This window comes from Parasteatoda tepidariorum, chromosome 7 (genome assembly GCF_982258835.1).
Source record: "Parasteatoda tepidariorum strain Cologne lab strain chromosome 7, Ptep-v5.0, whole genome shotgun sequence".
Classification (NCBI taxonomy): Eukaryota; Metazoa; Arthropoda; class Arachnida; order Araneae; family Theridiidae; genus Parasteatoda; species Parasteatoda tepidariorum.
In genome coordinates, this window is record NC_141761.1 from 69394262 (window position 1) to 69409361 (window position 15100).

The 15100-nt window shown below is 29.3% G+C and overlaps 1 protein-coding gene across 1 annotated transcript in view; it reads right to left on the reverse strand.

Moving 5' to 3' along the window:
- Positions 1-1845: 1845 nt before the first annotated feature.
- The window catches only part of LOC107446563 (acyl-coenzyme A synthetase ACSM3, mitochondrial), a 56125-nt gene continuing 42870 nt past the window's right edge, over positions 1846-15100 (reverse strand). The window contains exons 13-16 of the mRNA XM_087168030.1: positions 11854-11981; positions 9020-9119; positions 4534-4647; positions 1846-2162 (exon numbers count right to left, since the gene is read on the reverse strand). Of these exons, the coding sequence (XP_087024156.1) occupies positions 2076-2162; positions 4534-4647; positions 9020-9119; positions 11854-11981 (429 nt within the window). The 3' untranslated portion in view covers positions 1846-2075. The remainder of the gene's footprint in view (positions 2163-4533; positions 4648-9019; positions 9120-11853; positions 11982-15100) is intronic.

The following is a 15100-nucleotide window of genomic DNA, read 5'->3' on the forward strand; positions in this document are numbered from 1 at the left end:
TGGAGAGTAAGCTGGCCAATCCATTCGTGTGATATCTTCGCTCTTCAGTAGCTCTTGAACATTAGCAGTACGGTGTGGCCGGGCATTGTCATCCATAATAATGAAGTGTGGTCCAATGGCCCCTCGGAACAGACGCACATGGGGTAGGATTACCTCATTGCAGTAGCGGTCTCCAGTTACAGAACCTCGGTCGGAGCTCAGTCTGCCCGTTCAACATAATGCCACCCCAGACGACAACTCCAGGATCACCGTAACGATCTCTTTCCGCGATGTTATTGGGATGAAATCGAGCTCCAACCTCTCTCCAGATCAACTCACGTTGAGAATCGCTTGTAGCACTAAAACGACTCTCATCTACGAAGAGGACGCGATTCCATTGATGAGGTGTCCAGGTTTCGTGTTCTCTGCACCACTCTAAACGGTGCCGCCGATGGCTAACTTTTAAAGGTATGCAGCGTTCAGGACGTCTAGCAAATAAGCCACCTTTGTGGAGGCGTCTGGAAACTGTAAATCTTGCTACTTGTCGTCCTGCTGTTGCTGAGATATGGCGCTCGCTGACTGAAAACGGTTTCTTTTCGCCTGGAGAACAATGTAACGGTCATCTCTTGGTGTTGTTTTCCTTGGACGGCCACCACCAACCTTCCGAACAGCTGTACCAGTAGTTTTAAAGGCATTCCAAGCACGAGAAACAACACTTTTGTTGATCCCGAACTCTTCTGCGACACTGGTCACACTACGCTCCTCCTCAAGCTTCCCAATCATTCTTCCTCGAGTAAAGTCGTCTAAATGATTCCTTGAAGACATGTTTCACAAAACAAATCACTTGCACTTGCAGCGAATGTCTTTAACTACGGTGCTCTTCATCCTTTTATCACAGCTTTGACCTGCGCGCGCCGACCCACAAGGTTTACGTACACTTACATCACCTACGACGTTTTATTTCTAAAATTTGCATGCAAATAATCTTTCTACTGAATTACGTGCATATTATACTGCAATTTCATGGCTATCTTGTACTTTGTTGGGGAGCTGTGGCCGAAAAACTACTTGTTGCTTAAGTTTTGCACACCAGTATATGTTCAAGTAGCTTACAGATGTCAGAGATTGTTCCATGAGGTATATGGGTCCTAATGTGCCACATGAAAACATTGTTCCTGGGTGAGAAACCATGAAAACCTGGGCGAGCCCATTGCTATAGATGGAGGGTGCTCATAATGTAATGGCTCTTCGGTGTATAACCTTTATTTTTTTCATTATTTTTTGTATATTCCAGCACGGCTTCATAATATTAGATATACCATAATCTGAGTAAGAAGTTCAAAGCACTAAAAGAAAGATTAACTATGCCTAAAATATCGTTCAAAATTTTTGGTAAATTCAGAATTTACCATACAAGTTCCATGACTCAATAGATAATTTCGATTCTATTTCCTTATTTCTTGTTGAGCTTCCATCATTTAAGTTGATAGAGACATTCTTTAAAACCACAGGAATCAATAAAATGAACATAATCTTTCATAAATCTTTTAAAATACGAATTCGGTGATATGATTGCTCTGAATTGTGAATTTAGTAGAGTTGATTTAACTAATGATAATTTAACATATGAAACCAGAGATAAATAATTTATAAGAACGTGCGATAAAACTAATTTTGGATTAATTAGAGGTGCAAGCTAGCAAATCGCTTTGTTATAAAAATGTTTCAAATTTTATGGAAAACTCATTTTCTGGGATGCAGTGCGCGAACCGATATAAATTAGGCAGTTAAGACCGCCATTTCTTTGAATGTATTTAAAGCGAATTCGGTTTGGATTTGTTATCGGTGCATACACACACACACACATACACATAAACCTTCTACTTTATTTATTTAGATCTACTTTTTGTCATAATGAATATAAAATGTTTGAGTAAAACCAATTTGTTTACAACATTTGTACACAATAATAATAATAATATAAAATACATATTTCAATTAATGCTTCTTTATCTTAAAATTTCAAAACCATACTTATCAGAACACAGTACCATTTGTCAGTTCATGTTAAAACATTTGAAAGGTTGAAATAATTTCTAAAAATTCTTCCACTCTTTTTGTCTGAGTTCAGATCTTTTTATTTTTCCGCTGGCTGTTCTCGGAAATTCTTCCAAAAATTCTATCTATAGAAAGATGTAAAAATAGTAAAATCATAATTTGAAATGGCAGAATGTCTTAAGGCGGATTTAAGATTTCAACATAAAAATCAAGTACAGACATTGGAAAGTCTAATGTAATTTATTTAATACTCAAAAACATTCAAAAAGTCTTATTTAAAACTAAAAAGGGTAGTTGTAACAAAACTCCTGATTGTACAAAGATGGTAGTATTAAGTTATTTTCTTTCTGAGAAGGTAAAATATTTTTTATTATAAAACTAAAATATGAATTTTGAATTAGGGATTTGTTCAATATCTTTCTGAAAATTTTATTTAGAAGGTACTCGTACAAGTTTTAATGTTTATTCCTTTCATTCTTGTATAGTCATTCGAGTTGAATAATTGTATTCTTATTTTGTTTATTGTATTAAAACACATAGTAAAACTACTTTACTATGTTCCTCCATCTTCATCGATTAAAAAACATTTAAGTTAATAAAATTTTTTGTTAGAATATTTTTTTTTATAGCAATTTTTATTAATTATTTCGATGTGTTTACATATAATAATGATGCATCTGAATAAATTTGGCGCGTATATGTTTTAAGTATTGAATGGGTGAATAAGTTTTTAGCAATAATGAAAATAAGGACTGGGTTAAAATAGTTTGGAACCTCCTTCCTAGATTTTTTTTTGCAGAAGTTTTTGTTTTTGAAATTGTGAAAAATCCACTCATATTTTTGAGAATCTAAAAGGAGCGTTATATCGGTTCTTTTTCCAGTCAGGATCCTATTGTTGTCAATTTGTGAAAAAAAGTTTCTATTTTTGGGAAGTAATCTGATTGTATTGAGAAATATTGATAAAAGTAGTTTTAGATAATGAAAAACAAAAAATGGAGTGGGGAATATGGGAAATATTGTGTGAAGAGTCTGTTTTTGAAGAAAACTTTTTTGTGAGCGATCCATTCAGGTTTCTTTTAAACTAACCCCTTAAAAGCATGAACTTCTGTGCTTTATAAAAACAACTTTATGTGTCAGTGACAGAGAAACTTTGTTGCTTTATTCTTTTTAATAAGTTAAATTAAAAATATAATGAAATCAATGCAATTTTAGGATCTGATTTTTTCGCGAGCAAAAGTTATAGTAAAAATATTGCACTGAGAAAAAATGCATAGTCGACACTGCAGAATATGGTAAAATTTACGGTGATCACCTATATGGGAACACTCAAATGCTTGGTAATTTTTAACAAAGTGCTATCTAATGATTTCTTTAAAATTAACAATAAAATATGACTTTATAACATGAGATAAAATATCGCAAAATTGATTAACTTTATCGTGATAATATAGAGTATAGCATAAAAACCATTCATTTGGTTAAATTTACTTTTTAGTTTTGTATTTTTTACAATATGTATAAAATGTGTGGTAATAACAATAATTTTAAAAACCATTATTTCCAACAAACCGTTACTAAAGGAATGGAAAGATTCCAAATGATTTAAATATCTTGTAATTTAATTTTATAAACCAGGATTATGTTTCTTTTTTCTTTTTTAGAATTAATATTACTATACAGTATGGTAATTTTTAACAGCATTTTTTTCCGAATAGATATACAACTTATTTTGCTTTCAATGAGTCATATAACTTTTTCATCTCAATTCAATTATTAATCAGTATTAAAATTTTGCACCGTAGAAAAATTTATGATGTCTAAACCAGTAGGTTTAGCTTGAATGATTTATGCATTTATAACCGTCGTTGAACAGCGATCCGATTTTGAGTTTACGACAACCAATGTTCAACTGCGTAGCCTTGTAGTTCTGAACCCAATACAGAAGACAAGGAAACTTCAGGATTAAGTGTTGGATGAAATTTACCTACGTTAAGGACTTCTTCGTGGAACTAACCCGTATTTGCTTTATATGGAGAGAAAAACCACAAAAACCTACCACGGGACTCCAACCTGTGGTCCGTCTACCACTGAGGATATTTTGCATTAGCACAGTGGTCTGTGTCAGTCGGGTGAGGAATTCGTATCGACCAGCGCAGCTGGGATTCGAGCCAGGATCAACTTATCGGGAGGCAAGTGCTCTATCCCCTGAGCCACCACGGTTCTAACTTAAATAATTTAGAAAATGATAAGTTATATTAATTTCAAATAAAAATATTGCTTTAATAAATACATTACTGTTTACTCAGATTGTTAATATGGTTGTGCCGAGTAGTAGATGAATTTTACCCGGCAATATCGACCGGATATCCGACACTTTGTAATTAGAATTGATAATTTGCTTCCCGGGTAGATCAAGTAGCAGGTACATCTTTAATAACAAGAATTATTATTATCATTATTGTTGTTGATATTGTACAGGAAAAGTCTTAGTGTTACCTTTCTGGGATATTTGTAAGGTGCAGTTGAACGCTTGCAGTGATCTTGCAGTTTCTTAATTAGGCTTTCACTAGGTTGTGTATCATTGTTGAGACGGATAAAAGCTTTTACAATCTAGAACAAATATAAAGGAAATAGGAGTGAAAATTATTTTTCCATCATTGAAGAGTAAAAAAGAATATTACAGAGAGAGTTATTAAAAACAGCTAAAAAAAATAATTCTTCTGTAGTCAAATAACTTAAGTAATTAATTCCTTTTAATCCCAAAAGAAATAAAAAAATCGTACTGTTAATTTCCTTTTTCTTAAAACTTACAACGTTTGCGACAATTTTAGCAGTCGAGATTCAAAATGATAGAAGAAAATACAAGACACACATAAAAACAAGCTTAATTTATCACTTAAACAACTTTTTTCCTTATTACAACTTGTTAGTCTTTGGTTTTCTTCTGTCATTTTGTGTTTTGACACCTATGAAGGTTCTGGTTTATAAAATCGAAACTATAGTGTTTTAATTTTTGTGTTACTGCTTGCGTTTTATTCACGTTGTTTATCTGCATTCATACGTAGCACAAATGATTCCCTATCTTCATTTAGACTAAGATGCTTTTAATACCACTTTTATCAATAGAGTATTATAGCATAACCTTTATCAATGATATTCATTGTCAGCTGAAATAATAATTTGTAATCTCGAATGTGCTTAGTTTTTTAATTTCTTTTTCCACAAGGATTCTAAAAATGTATTTTAAATGCTACCGTAATAGATTAGCGGTAAAAAAATCTCCTGAATCTTGGGATAGTTTCTTAAAGATAATTTTACTAAATATTTGCTTGCTTCACATCATCTGTAAAGAGAAGACAATTATTTAGTTCAATTGCAAAACTGGCTATCACCAAAACATAAAATTTTCTGGAAAATTTATTTTCTGTAACACTTAGCCAAAATGACGTAAGAACCCAAAACTTTTACTTTAAGAAGCATTAATGCAAAGCACAACAACAACAAAAAACAATATAAAGTAGCAAGGGCACGTAAAGAAAGGGAATTAATTAATTTTGTTACACTTTGGACTTGGCTAGTATTTCAACTCACTTTGGAGTTGTTTGTTTTTGATACGAATTAAAACTTAAATTTGATATCAATACTGAGTTTTTAAGATTGCCAACAGACAAAAATGTTTAGTTCGGTTAAATTGTATTAAACAAAAATTGAAATCCTATAATTTAAGCGAGTTATATTTAAAGTTACTTTTTACTCCATACAAGTAACCATCAAAACATTATTTTGAATGTTACGACTGACATTGAAATTAATTTAAAAGTAAATAATATTAAATTTTGCGGCACAAAAGTTATAACATTTATATTAAAAAAAAATAGACTCTCGTGGTGAATGGTTTTGATGTTTGATATAGCTTAAAGTTGTGATAATGTGTTTTATAAACTGGTGATGAGTATTTTCTTCTCAACTGGTGATGAATAAATATTGTTACGAAATACCCAAATATTATTTGACAATTACTGCTGTAAATTTTGATTAAAAGAAAGCCAAATCCAAGACTAAAAGTATATATGGTAAACAAAATGAATACTAACGACTTTGGCTTTTTTTCTTTTCTACATCACGTAGGATCACTGATATATTCTATATTCTTTTCTTCACCCCCCCCCCCCGACGCTTTCTAAGAAACCACTAAACTTACTGCCAATAATCAGCTTGTTTGCAACACAGAAAAAATATTTTAACATTTGTAAGAAAGCCTTAAAAAATAATAATTAAAAAGAAACGAAACCCCCCCCCCCAAAAAACAAGCAAATGTCTTTTGCAGAACTCCCAGAGTTCCATCTTCTATTCTTTTCCGCCATCTTCTATTCTTTATTGTCGAATGTGACGTCACCAGGCATCACAATCATTTTTTTTTTTTTTTTGATTTAATAAATAGTTAAAAAATATATAAATAAATAAAACAAAATAAAATAAATTAGAAATTTTCAGTGTATAGTCACTATAATAGTTCTTAACAACAAGTAATTACTAAACTCTTGATCCAAGGTAACATTTGACAAATATTTTATGTTGTTACTCACCATCAGCAGGATTTTTTCGGTATTGCAGTAAAAAAAAGCATCGAACGCAAAACGACTTTTTAAACGTGTATAAAATGTTGGTTCGATAAAATTTGCCAAGATTTTTTGTATTCATTTGAAGGTAAAGTTTGTTTAAACCTACAAATTAAAAAAAGAAAAGAATATCTAAAATTTGAAGAAATCGCTCATTATATATACCATAGAAATCAGCTTGGAAAAAAATCCATTTGTATTCTTTTTTAAATTCCCTTAAAAACTGGGATGGAATTATACATTTTAATTTTATGCTAGACATTATGAAATTTCGTATCAAATGATTGGTAAGATTACCGGTACCATAAGTGCAGCTACTTTTTGCCATAATATCCATTTTTACCGGATCATGTTACGGAAAAAAATATATGATATACCGTAAAATTATTGAATTACACTAACTAAATAAATATTACTGTAAAAATTATGGTACAATATTTTATGGTAATAAATTTTATATATTTTATGGTCAAATTGATTTTACGGATGATGCACCCAAAACTGCCGGTATTGTATACTTGTAATTCGATCCGGAATTTTTCTATATTTATAATTTTTCGTTTTTGTTTCACGGGAAAACTTTCAAATCATGTGCATACTTTTTAAACTCAATCAAAGTAAACTTATTATTTTCTTTATCTTTATTAAATTGGCCAGTTTTTAAAAGAATTTATCTTAATTCTTATCTAAAATTTCATCTAATACACACAATACATCCTCATCGAAATATTTGAGATAAATAAATATTCACCTCATATGCTAAGAGTAATGCCAATTTCATGTACCTCTAAATCAATCAAGATGAAAATAAATGCGCCTATCTGTGACAGATAATAAATTTATTCTTACTGCTTTGAAACAAGATTTTTGAAAATATATTTGATGATATTACTATTTGTAGATTCTTTTTGTTCTTATTTTCAAAAAAACTATAAAGTAATTCGCTTCTTTCTGGAAAGACGTGATAAAAAAAAGGAATTCAATGATCTCTTCTGAATCTAAAAATTATTATGTATTTCTCGTATCTACAGAAAGCGATACGAATGTTCTTTGTTTCATGCTATTTAAATAAGTTTTAAATTAACTGTAGCGTTATAATTTAACCGAGTGGCAGGCAAATTTAAGATGGAAAGGAAGATTTCACTCATGAAAAAAGGCAAAATGAATAGTAGCAGAACACAGATATTTGATTTTGATTTCGGATTATAGTATTTTAAATTATTTTCTGCGCTACACGTCATAGTTTGAGTACTTTGCTCATAAGTATATTTATCCTACGACTTTCCTATCTTGACATCTTTAGTTTATCAGATCTATAGAATGTAGAGCGTGCTACATAATCACAATATATTTTTCAGGAATTTTTGCGAACATAAAATCAGGAAAATATTAGTGTTAGTTATAGTTCCTATGAGAGAAAAGAAATGAAAATAGTTTTTATAATCTGACAAATTATTATTAATGTCGATCAAAAAAAACAAACAAACTAGGATAATTTTTAAATTTCGCAAATCACCCTCGTTGTTTGTCTTGATTAAAAGTTAGTATTTTGTGAATAAAATAATTTATAAAATGTATGTTAACGTAAAAACATAAAGGTCGTCATTGGATAATTCAAACAGTAAGTTTGTTTCCAAAGTTTTCAAAAAAGATATCTGATTTCGAAAAGTTGACACTTTATATAATGGATGTTTCTTAATCTCTGTTGGTAATGTATATTAGAATCCTTTTCTAAAATTAAGTTAGTAAAATATACTTGCCAGAGGGTTCAAATTGATATTTTGCCCGAGGTAAAAATAACATTATTAAAACCTGTCAAATCGTTTAAAAGAATAAAAACATTAAAATCGTTTAATATTGAAGTAAACTGAGGGAAAGAGAAAAATTATTATGAGATTGTTTTTCGATGCTTAAATTTCCTCCCTTCTCAGTAGTCATTCGTCAGATTTTGATTTCGTTTTTATTATTCCTTTGCTCAAATATTAATTTGCGAAGTCTGATGTGCGTACTTTTATGACTTCATTTTCGACAGGGATTTAAAAAATGCCTCTAAAGGGCGGTGATTACTGATACGGAAAGATATTTTGGTGATACGGCGGTGATACGGTAAGATAATTTGATTCAGTTTCTAGTGTTTAAACATCTGAGAGGATTAATTTGATTAATTTTCTTTATTCTTGTATTGCAAACTTGAGATATAGGTATCATGAAAATCCGCATAATCATCCTTTTCCCTAAACATACTGAAATGGAACGTAATGTTAAGCAAAATGATTTAAAAATAATTAGTAATTTCTTTTTTAGTCGCTTAGTTTATGACTGTTAAATCTATAAACATGTTTAAATGAGAGAAATATACTGACCTCTCCTCTCTGATTATCCGGGCTACTTGTTACAGCGACTTCTGCAACAGCTGGATGATCCATCAATGCATTTTCAACTTCAGTGGGACCGATGCGATAACTGAAAAAAATTATTAGAATTTTTTAAGTTCATATTATTGACTAACTGTCAAGAGAAATGCATTACCATCAGACACGTTATTGTTAGTTGTTATCAAACCTGCTGATTCCATTTTATGACAAATATGAGCAGGAAGTACACCACTGCTCCATTTCGAAGAACTGAAACCTATTAAATATCACGAAAAAGTTTTATTTTATTTCATAACCGGCTTTGTACAGTCGACTCAATTCTGAGTTTGCCACTATCAATGTTCAATTTCTTTGCCTTGCAATTTTGAGCCCAGTCCCGAGGACAAGTGAACTCCTGGATCAAGCATTGGGACAATAGCTTTGGTGGAGAACTTTTTGATGGCACTAACCTTTATATGTGTTACATGGAAAGAAAACCTCTGAAACCTCCCAAGGTTAGCTCGATTGCAAGGGATTTTAACCTATGGTCCGTCTACCATTGAGGATATTTTACGTCAGCACGGTGGTAGGTGCGAGCTGGGAGCAGAATTCGTATCAACCAGCCACCGCAGGGATTTGAACCTGTTTTTCCTCATCGGGAGGTGATGCTCTATATTTTGAGCCATTGCAGCTTTATGAAACGAATTAATATTTTTATTGTAATTTTGCCTATATTTTTGTTTTACTTATTTTTACGTTTTCTTTTCGTTACTTCTACTTATTCGTGCTGAACGGTGGCATTTATTTTTTCATTACACCTGTTACGAAAGGTTCATTACATCTGTTTCAGTAGCGACCCGACATCCACTTATTTAATATTCGCGTTTTTCTGGCAGCGTTTTCTTATTTAATTAAAAAAATTATTTTAAAAATTCTAAAATGGCAAGAAACTGATGTTTCTAACTCTTAATAAAATTGAAAATATTATGCTGAAAATATGATAAAACTTTTTGGTTTCTTTTGAATAAAATATTACTTTAATTTAATTATTTCAGCCTTTTTTGCTATAATTGTTAAGAAAAAACTGTGAAATTTAAATTTTATATTTTTTTCATTATTCTTTTAAGAAAATCATGGAATACAATATGAACGTGATTTGCGAATTTCTTGAAAAATAATTAAAATGTTAGTATGCATTTCAGATTAAATACAGTTATGTTTAGTAGTTTTCGGGATATATTATTTTTAAATTAAATAAATAAAAAAAACTGATTGCGAAGAAAGAGTCTTTTAAGTTTCAGCATTATATCGAGCTTAATATGAAGGAAAAAAAATGAAATTATAAATAAATATTATATATGAGAAATTATATGAAATAATATGAAATTATATATAATTATAAATAAATTTTTTTCTCATTTGAAAGATAATTAAATTCATTATTTTTTAAGTACTAAGTAAAGTTAATGAGTAGGTTTCTTGGACTCTCTTTGTTTTCAGAATTATAAATACAAACATGGTATTGTCGGCTGTCTGTATTAGTTTCATGGCTCATTTAATTCTGTTAAATTTTCAAATAATTCGGATTTAATTGAAAAATTTTACATGGAGCTTTTATATTATCTAAAACTCAATTATTTTAAATTTCCGTAAAACAAAATTTAAAATATTTTGAGTTTAATTTTTTGAATAAATAATTTTTCAATTGTTAGTTTCAAACATTGTTAGCTCAAAAATTGTTGGTTTTATTGATGAAAAAATATATCATTAAATTATGTCAAGCACAATACAGAAATTATAATAACTTCGTATTCGGACGACTCTTTTCAAAATAGATTAAAAATAAATCATTAAAGATTAAAGTCTTATTTTTTAGTACTTTACTCACTTTTTGAAATGAAAGAATGAAATATTTGAAAATGGAGTTTTCTCAAATTTATTTTGAGACATGTTAAAAAATTAATGAAAATTCGTTGTCATTTAATTTTTAAAGCGCATGCAAAATTAATAAAAACCATCTGTCACGAACTTTTTAAATGCTTGTTTCGCTAGTTTTTTTACTAATATTTCTAAACAAATTTAAATTAATTTGAAAACTAGCTATATAAAGTATTTATTTCCCACTCAACTTCATTTAAAGTTATATTTTTTTGTGAATTTAATATATAAAAATGCGAATTATTTTAATGTGTTCATGCTATTTCTTAATATTACACTGTTAAAAATGGTTAAAAAACAATTAATTTATTTATTAATTTATCATCATATTCATTCATTACAGTTAAATAACCTCAAAAATATGGTATTCAAAATGTTAGTAGTAAGATAAATTTTTATTGACTTTTTTCACCTAATATGGTTTAACAACCATAATTTTATCATCATCTGGAATTGGGTTATAATCTGGTTTAAAGGATAATTTTCAAAAATTAATTACATATATCTTTTTTCTAACTTTTAAACCTGGTCTGCAACCTATTAACTACATTAATGTAACTAGATTACCTAGATTGGCTAGATTAACTTAGAACGTAATTCAGGCAGACATAATTTTATTTTATATTATAGATCTTATAAGCAAAGTAAGAAAAATTTTAAAATGGCTGATATAATTTTGAAAATTCATGTGTTTTTAAATTCAATTATGCGTTTTGAATGAAAATTTTACTATACAAATGGGCCGTACAAAATATTTGCCTGTAAAATCATTTCAAATCATTTCTGAATACCTCTATCGGAACTAACATACTTTTTTTAAAGAAAGAACCCAATTTTTAATTTTTATTTTAAGGGCTTAAAATGTCTATCATCACATTTGGTAAGCAAGAACAAATATTTCTCACCCGGCTGAGTTTATAAGGTCATCATTTCGTCCAACGAACCAGAAGAAATCATCTTCATCATAGAAGCCGAAATCACCTGTATGCAAGTATTTTTCAGAAAGGTTTGCTTTGGTTGCTTCTGGGTTATTCTAAAGTAAGCATAATTTAATGAAAAAAATATACGTAGTTTGTTACAAAGTCACACAATTTTGATGATAGGTAACTCTTTTTACTAACTTTAATTAACAATTCGCAGACAGCAAAGTTGATCCGTTTTCTTTAGACGCTTTCATATTGTTAATGTTATTTTTAAATTCTGTAATCCTTTAATTTATTTTATTTATCTGTAAAAATTGTAATATTCTTCCGTTTCTTCACCATAATTAAGTTTGACTTCAATTTGACTTAAAACGTATTTTTAAAAGTTGTAAGATTACACGCAACAGCGATTGACTCGAATTATAAATAAGCTAAACGAGTCGTGTATTTATTTTCCAACATTAATTTGATTACAATTCTTCTTAAAATTCATGACTTGAGTTTGACATGAAAATTATTAAATATTATTCTTTACGTGTTATAGTACATAATTGGTATAAAAATTTTCTTAAAGTTCTAGCGAAAGAAATTTAAAATATGCTGTAAGATTTTTATCATGGTGTTGCATGTAACTCATAAAATATGTAGTAAATTTGAAAATTTATGTAAGACTCAAATGGTGTAGCCTAAAACTGGTTAATTAGGTTTATCAAAAATCGCAGTAAAAGTTAAAGTTGCTGTAAGTAGGTATTCAGAAGGAATAAGATCAACGAACCAAATAAATATTGTTATATTTTCAATCACTAATTTGATTACATTATTGATGAAGATTCGAACTTCTAGTTTGCTTTGAGTATCACCATTTTAATGGAATAGCGTGTAACTGCTTTAAGACAATTTTTTGAAGAAAAAAGAATATTCTTAAAAACTTTTATCAGGGTATAGAGTACAACTAACTGATAAAGTTTCATAAAATTTATAATAAATTTAAAATATCTAACCATCTCATATGGATGGAACAAGGAAAGTTTTCACAATCTTTGGACTACTTAAGTGTGAATAGGGGGAAAATAAGACAGATGTCTCAACATGCGGACTACTAAAAGATCGCATTTTTCGTTACGGTAAACTATGTGAAGGCTTTCTTTATTCTAGGTGATGTCCGCCCAGTCCAGATGGTGTCCGCCAGGTGAAGTCCCGGACGCATGTAAACTCTCTTTACACACATAGTATCCCCAAGATATTTTGAGAGCGCTGATTGGCTTTCTGTAGCTCTTCCCCAATAACATTTCTCCGTAGTTTGTTCCCAAATTGTAAATCAATCGTAAATAACAGTTCCAGTATATTTCTCGTATTAATTTTATGACAAATGTTAAAGTTTCGTTCAAAAAATTAAACAGCGTTATTAATTGTATTTTAATAATAACACATTTATTTAAATCCAATTTGCTTTAATTATTATGCTAATATTTTGTTATAAATTTTAGGTAAATGCAAGGTATACAATCATGTTTTGGTAAAACATCAAATTAGTATAATAATAATTATTAAACACAAATTAAAGTTTTATTAGCCAGCTTTTATGTAATATATATATAAGAATTGATTAATATTCAAGTTGAATAGCATTGTGAAGATCCTTATACACTTAGAAATTAAAATCTCTTACTTAAATTTATTAAGTATGATTGCAGAACCACTCAGTTAAGTTTGAATTTATTATATGAGATTTTAAAATGTAAATAAATAAATTTTTAAAATTATGGTTGATTATTTGAAAAAGATTTTATCATATCTTAGAGGAAAATGTTCTAAAATGTTAAAAAAATGTAATTATAATTCAGCAAAGAAATTGTAGAATTTTTCAAAAACTTTTACATTTCTCTTGCGGCACTTTTATAAACGCACTGTGGTGACAAACAAATAATTTCCTGCAATTAAATAATAAAAAAATATTTACAATCCAATAGAAATGTTCTAGAATTAAAAGAGGGAATTTTTTGAAAATTTATTCTTTTAATACTCGTGGTGTTAATTTAATGGACAATTCATTATCATAAATTTTTTTCTTGATGGGAATTATGCAATCAAAAATTAATAAAATAAGCATCTTAAAAGACAATTGCTTGATTTCTTAGATGTCAATTAATAGTTTTTCGGTATTATAAAACATTTCACAAATAAAAAAGAAAAACATTAAAAATAAGTTATGAATAGGTAGGTATAATGCAGATCTCTTAGTTTTAATTTATAATAATAGATGACGCCACTAATAAATATTAAATTAAAAATTTTATAATTTAATTTTAGTAATCCACAAGAAATAAATAAAATATTAATTTAATTCGATGAGCATTAATTTAATTAAATAAATATCAAGTGAAAACTATTCTGTTTTCATTTTATAGTGAGTATAGTTCGTTCACCAGAAGTTGAGACTTGGCTCCGCCTCCTGGGACGCAGAGTTCATTTCAGCGCGGGAGTTAGAAGAGAAACATCTCCGTTGTTGAAATTGAGACAACCCTTAATTTACGCCAAACACAAAAAGTGAATTCTTTTTCAGTCACTTACTTTGCTTTATCATCTGTTATTATACCTTTTGTTACACTTGCTAATTAAATATAGTTTAAAGTTAAAAACTGCTGTTCTCCCAGCGAAATGTCTCATAAAGGACAAACTATTTACTCAAAAGAAAGAAATATCATAAAAAATGATGCAAAATATCATCAAATTTATGAAATATTTATTGTTAAAAAAATTCGCATAAGGTTTGCGAAATAAATATTTTTGCCAAACGATCGCCAAATAGCATTATTGTTCAGGATTGCTCATAACCTTCTCCCAAAAATAGCGAAATGGTATCGTCGTATACCACGTGATGAAGGCGGAGCCAAGTGCCAACTCCTGGTGAACGAGCTATATAAGAATTAAGCAAGGCAATTAAATTCGATTTCAATGTTATTCAATAAATTAGAGGCATATTAGCTTCATAAGAATTCATGTATGTAATAATCATAAATTTACCGAAAAAAGCATTTCCCATAAAAATTAAATACAAAATTTTTCTTAAAATAACTAAACTAGTTATTTACCTACAAACAAATCTTTGTCCATGAGATTTGGAAGTTCTAGAATTTCATTTCATATTGGTAAGTTCCCCAAATTCCATTACCCACTTGTTGCAATCGTCTAAATTTAGAGCATTGCTTCTAAGGGTAATGGTATTTGA